General features: G+C 36.4%; 1 protein-coding gene across 1 annotated transcript in view; it reads right to left on the bottom strand.

The window, feature by feature from the left end:
• Window positions 1-4,080, bottom strand: part of LOC132858066 (uncharacterized) — a 16,298-nt gene extending 12,218 nt beyond the window's left edge. Inside the window, exons 1-3 of the mRNA XM_060888245.1 lie at window positions 3,720-4,080; window positions 3,378-3,641; window positions 3,144-3,288 (exon numbers count right to left, since the gene is read on the bottom strand). Coding sequence (XP_060744228.1) covers window positions 3,144-3,288; window positions 3,378-3,641; window positions 3,720-4,080 — 770 coding nt within the window. The remainder of the gene's footprint in view (window positions 1-3,143; window positions 3,289-3,377; window positions 3,642-3,719) is intronic.
• Between the last annotated feature and the right edge of the window lie 2,745 nt (window positions 4,081-6,825).

A 6,825-nucleotide genomic window follows, 5' to 3' on the forward strand; every position in this document is an offset into this window, starting at 1 on the left:
ATCATAATAATAATAATAATAATAATAATAATAATAATAATAATAGGGGGGCATGGTGGCTTAGTGGTTAGCACGTTCGCCTCACACCTCCAGGGTCGGGGTTCGATTCCTGCCTCCACCTTGTGTGTGTGGAGTTTGCATGTTCTCCCCGTGCCTCGGGGGTTTCCTCCGGGTACTCCGGTTTCCTCCCCAGGTCCAAAGACATGCATGGTAGGTTGATTGGCATCTCTGGAAAAATTGTCCCTAGTGTGTGATTGCGTGAGTGAATGAGAGTGTGTGTGTGCCCTGTGATGGGTTGGCACTCCGTCCAGGGTGTATCCTGCCTTGATGCCCGATGACACCTGAGATGGCATGAGAGATGAGAGAGGCACAGGCTCCCCGTGACCCGAGGTAGTTCGGATAAGCGGTAGAAGATGAATGAATGAATAATAATAATAATCCTAACAAAAACCATAGGTTTCCAGCGCTTCGCGCTTGAACCCCTAATAATAAAAATCCTACCGAAAACAATAGGTTTCCAGCGCTTCGCGCTTGAACCCCTAATAATTATAATAAGAAGAAAACCGACAATAACAATAGGTGTCTACGCCCCTTCACTAAATATCGCCTTGTATACGGCAGTACATTGGAACGAATGCGTCAACTGAGCCGCCATCTTGGTACAGGGGACCCTGTAGCTGTTGGATTTAATCATGTTTATGTTTAATTCTTAATTATTTATGTTAATATTTAATTATTTATGATAATGTCTGTTGGTAAACAAACTTAAGAAATATTTTACTTTGTCATTTTTTCTTTAAGAAGTGTTTACATACATCTTGGTGTGTGTTTATTTATTTATTTATTTATTTATTTATTTAACTGTAAAGATTATAAAGATGATTAAAAATGATGAAGTTCACAGTGATTAACTCTGATACACAAGAACACAATCTACATCAGTTATTATAAATGTTATTAAATTATACTAAATATTTAATTTAAAAATAAATAAATATTCCGACAAACTGCATTTCTGTGCTTTTATACTTTTTATATGAAATATTTAATTCTGTAAAGAAAGATTTTGATTCGTTGAAATTTCTGCATGAAAATGTAAATAATTGTGTTTAATTTTTTACGCTTGAAGGTTGCCATTAATTCTGAAGCGCAATGATATAAAAATAATTTATGTAACAAATGAATATGAAGGAAATCTGAGAACATTAAGAAAGTCTTGGACCTGGAAGAAGCTGAGAAATGTGAATTCAAGCAGATGTATGTAGTGATTTTTTATTTATTTATAATACTGATTAAATACATAGAGTTTACTTTCAAAATAAGTGATAAAGTGATAAAAATTCAAGTAAGATTGTATAATTTTTGTTAGGATTCCTGTTTTACTCATTATAATGCCTGAGGCTGTAATTTATTTATAAGAAAAAGATTAAAATCTTTGGCTTTGCTGTTGCTCATCAACTTCCTGTCCTCTTTCCCTGAACTCCTTCTTGTAGTAAGAAGCCTCGTTAATGAACAGAGGATGAAGAGGTTTCAGGGCTCAGGGACAAAAATGTTTAAATGTTTGCGCTGCAGATCAGCCTTCACCCACACAGTGGCAGCACTGTACAGTTAGCCGCATCTTCAACAATACAAGTGGAGCTCTTTATATGTATGTTATTTATGAGGAAATATAACAAATCCTTTTATCCCACGCTGTGAATTTTGGGAAAATCAGATCCAGTTGAGTTTTTCATAAATAAACAAAGAAACAAACAAATAAATAAATAATAAAAGCCTTTTTCTGTGTTTTCGGTGAATTTTTGATGCTCTCAGGTTTTCCTCCTTTTCACACTGATGGTTTCTGAGGCTCACAGTTCCAATAAAACTCATGTCTCTGTGTTAAAAAGGTCAAGACCTAAAATCAGCACATGTTTAGTTTTGTGATCGGAATCTTGAGAGTCTGGTTTTAGATAAACTTATTTGTAAACTCAACACTTCTGTATTTCTTTCTCACGGTCTGTAAGACTATAAGAACTGGACCTCAATATTACATTTAAAATAACTGAGGTAGAGTAATATTTTATATAGTTACACAAACAAGCTCAGAGTCTGTGTGATTATCATGTGCTGTATAGTGTGATCTGATGACCCATTTCACACACAGCATGAGGAGATTATGTTAGGACAACACACTCGTGGTTTATTGTGAAACGTACAGAAAGAGTTGGTGTGAAAATGTTCTGTCCAACTCCAGTTTAAACTGGAACAAAGCTGTTTCTTTATTCTACTGTAGTCTTTAGTCTTGTCCTCTTTATTTAAGCATCATTTCATATATACAGCTGCAATGTTGTCAATTAATATGCAAATGTGAAATAACTATCATCTATTGTTTAATCTAAAAAATATTAAATGTTTGACTATGTATTGTTACAATTGTTGATAATAATAATAATAATAATAATAGAAGGAAAAAAACATAAATCCATTATTATTTGTTCAGGTCTGATAATAATCTGATAAACAGTCTTTAGTTCCAGTGTGTTCTGCTGTAGACACTCAAAAACCTGCTCAAAAATTGCTGTCGTCCACAAAGAGAGACTCTCTTTTATTTTCCTTTTTAGAGAGAGAGAGAGAGAGAGAGAGAGAGAGAGAGAGAGAGAGAGAGAGGGGTGGAGGGAGAGAGCGATCAGTCCATTACCGTAAACTATAGACGTTTATAAAGCTGTTATTTAGACACCTTGTACATGAGATCAGTAAAATCTAAATCCACTGAGAACACAAGAGCTTTAACCACACTGATGTTGTCCATGTTGTGAAACCCGAGCGCTTTGTTAGACAAGACAAAGCACATCACAGTTTACTGACACTGAAATAAACCAGATCATAAAATCTGAACGCAGATGAAGAGAACAGAATTAAATACCAATGAGGATTAAAATAAAAAAATAAAACAAAACAAAATATTCTCATCAAAATAATGAGTTTTAATGAACTGGTAAACTGGTTTCTGAATCCAGAGACTGATCTGATTACGACATTCAGAACTTAAAAGATTTGTTTCTGATGGTTTTTGTTTTCTCGTCAGCACGATAAGAAAAGAAGTGATATAAAATAAAAAAGTTCTACATTGTGTTTGTGTTATTAAACGTTATCCAGATTCATACCTGTCTTCTGCACACCAGCTGGATTCACTTTCTTTCCTTTTCCTCAGAAACGCCACAATCACTATAATCATTAGTGACCACACATTAGAGATCACAACATACACGACTGTAATGAACATCACACTCCACACTCGAGCCTCCAAACCTGCAAATGTACAATATCTTAAGAAGTCTTAGTGTGTGAGAAAGTTCCACTACAACAGGTTTAATTTAAGCATCACCTTTGTCTCCTACCTTTGTCCAGAGGGCAGACTTTTGTGACGTCTATTGTAGTCGTCTCATTACTGACTGGGTTGGAAGCCACACAGCTGAAGATTACTTCTAGATAAAGACTCAGTGTGGTGTTGGATGTGGAGATGCTGATAGTTTGGTATAATAAACCGTGGCCTTCAGACCAGACGAGCGTCAGACCTCTGACGTTCCTTACAGAACACAGTAATAAACAGAACTCTGAAGAACTGTTGGTTGTGTTTATCACCTGGGGAGCTGAAACTCTCTCTGTACAGAAACAACATGAAGTTAAGAATTTAAGGTTCCTTATTGTTTCTGTGTAAAATCTGTGAGAAACCAACTCACTGTACATGTCCAGATGATACTCCTGTTTTCCCTTTTGGACTTTAGTGCTCTCAACTGTGTAAAGTCCTGAATCATCTGGTCTCAGGTCTGAGAGAGTGAAGAACCCACTCTGATTGTGGCAACGAAGACGATTCACAAACTTCTCACCGTTTATCTCACTTTGACTATTCAACACCAGTCCAACTGTTTCACCTTTATAAATTATAGTCCCAGAATCAGGAACATGTAAAGAAAATGTAACAGAGTCGCTTACAGCACCGAACACCTCCTGAACTAAAGAGTCACCAATAGAACTGAAGCACTGAGCACTGAGCACTGAGTCTGAGATCTGTGTATAGATCTCATAATCATAATAAAGCATTTTAAGTCATAATAAAGCATTTTAAATTAAATATATATGAAATATATGAATATATGAAAACTCCTTTTACTCTCCAAAAACTAAATCTGCACAAAACACAACTAATATACTGCATTTCTCTGAACTCTACCTACAGAAGCTTGTCCTGTAATACTGATGACAAACTGATGATCTGCTTTAGAGAGGTGATGAAACCCCCCAGAAGTTTAGAAAATTTGTGTGATTTCTAATCATCTGTTTCTTACTGAACTCTAATTCTTTTATTGTCTCTGTTTTTTCTGTAATATATAAAGTGCATAAAGATTTTTGTGCAGAATATAAATGAATTACAAACAACTCTGTACACCTTTGTGTGATATAATAACCACAATCATTTATTACAGCAATAATATATATATATATATATATATATATATACACACATAGATATATATATATATATATATATATATATATATATATATATATATATATATATATATATATATATATATATTTATAAAAATCAGAACAGACTGTAGAGTCCTGACTTCATTTTGTCAGCACTAATGTGACTGGTGTTGATCTGATGACTGAAACTTAATGACACAATCATAAAACTTCACTTACTGTCAGAATAAAAAGCTAATAAAACTAAAACTCAGTCTTTTCACTCAGATCATCAGAATTCTTCTCTAACATTAAACATCTTTTATTAATTAAACTGAACAGAATTTTATTTCTCTAAACAAATTATTAATAAAACAACAGTCACAGAAACAAACTGGAGACAAAAACAGCACAAAATCATATTAATGACAAAAATAGACACCAGACACCAGTTTTAGACACCAGGTGGCAGCAGGTGTTAAAAGGTTTTAATAAAAACACACAGATGAAGGAGTTTGTGTTTAAAACAGACTAGATGGATTTATTAATATTTCTATTAAGTGCTCAGAAAACAGTAAAATAACTTAAAAACAAAAACACACAGTATTTTGAGATTGTGTGCAGGAAACTGGAACATTAAAAAGATCATCAATAAAACATCATAACAGATGACAGAAGACCACAAGAACATAAACCATAAAGCCATCAGCTAAAAGCATGTTGTTATTAAGAGATAAAAGCTCTCACTCATTCTCACCCGCTTATCCGAACTACCTCGGGTCACGGGGAGCCTGTGCATCTTTGGGCATCATGGCAGGATACACCGTTGACGGAGTGCCAACCCATCGCAGGGCACACACACACTCACGCAATCACACACTACGGACAATTTTCCAGAGATGCCAATCAACCTACCATGCATGTCTTTGGACCGGGGGAGGAAACTGGAGGAAACCCCCAAGGCACGGGGAGAACATGCAAACTCCACACACACAAGGCGGAGGCGGGAATCGAACCCCCAACCCTGGAGGTGTGAGGTGAACGTGCTAACCACTAAGCCACCGTGCCCCCAGAGAGATAAAAGCTATTTAATATAAATAAATAAATAACGGTATAGGTCCAGACACGTTGCATTGCTCTTGCATTGGTGAGCTTTTATGGTTTTTTAATTTCAGATTCAATGCTGTAAATTTTGTCAGATGTTTTTAGAGCATGCACATGCAGGCCACAGGATTAACACATAGTGCACATTGTGAAAAAGGCTGTGAGACTGTGGCTGGTTTACACACACACACACACACACACACACACACACACACACACACACACACACACCTGCAACACTGAGGACGTAGCCACATAGAACTGGGGGTTTTCTGTGAAATACACAGGAAGTGCTGAAGTGTGAGACAGTTTAAATCCTTTGACCCACTACAGTAATGAAGTGTCTCAATACAAAGCCTTAAGATTTTCAACATGAAATTTGTGTTAAAATCAGATTACAGAGACTGAGACATGTTTGTATTATGTGTTAATGTGGAGTTATAGTTTAATGTTGTTTCTGCTTCAGCACAATTAACATTTAACACGTTTAAAACGTTTAACACTGAAGTAATGAAGTCGCTCCTGTTGCTTCTAGTTAGTCTCTAGTCTAATTGTGTTGGTCACCTTATGACCAGTGCAGTGTTTGTTTGTTTTTGTTTGTTTGTTTTCTAATCAATGCAGTGATCAGAGCGAAATAAAAAGCCGCAAATAACAATCTGCTTCTTCCTCCTGAGCTTTAAATTCCACCCTGATGTCTCTATACACATTTATAGAAAGATAACAGTTCAGTGTCAATGTTAAACAGGAACAAACTGCAGGTAGGAACTAAAGTGTGTGGAACTGAATAAATATTGGAGCGTTCACACACACGCACACACACATGCGCTCACACACATGCGCTCACACACTCTTACGCTCACACTCACACCAACACACACGCACACACACACCCACACTCACACTAACGCTCTCGCTCACTCTCACACTCACACACAAACGCATACACACACTCACAGACACACACACGCTCACACACTCTCACACTCACATTCACGCTCACCCACACCCACACTCTCGCTCACACACATGAATACACACACTCACAGACATACACAACACTTACAGATACACACACAACACACACACTCTCACGCTCACACACAGACACACACACACCTAGAAATCATTAAGCGTTTTGAATGTATAACAGCATCACATCTAATCTTGTCAGAAATCTCAATCAATTGTTGCTTGGTTACTGAAGTCATGTGAAAATCAACCATCACTTTGTTGTGTGTGAGTGTGAGCAGAAGATTAGAGCAACAACAGGAC

This window comes from Tachysurus vachellii, chromosome 2 (assembly GCF_030014155.1).
Source record: "Tachysurus vachellii isolate PV-2020 chromosome 2, HZAU_Pvac_v1, whole genome shotgun sequence".
NCBI lineage: Eukaryota > Metazoa > Chordata > Actinopteri > Siluriformes > Bagridae > Tachysurus > Tachysurus vachellii.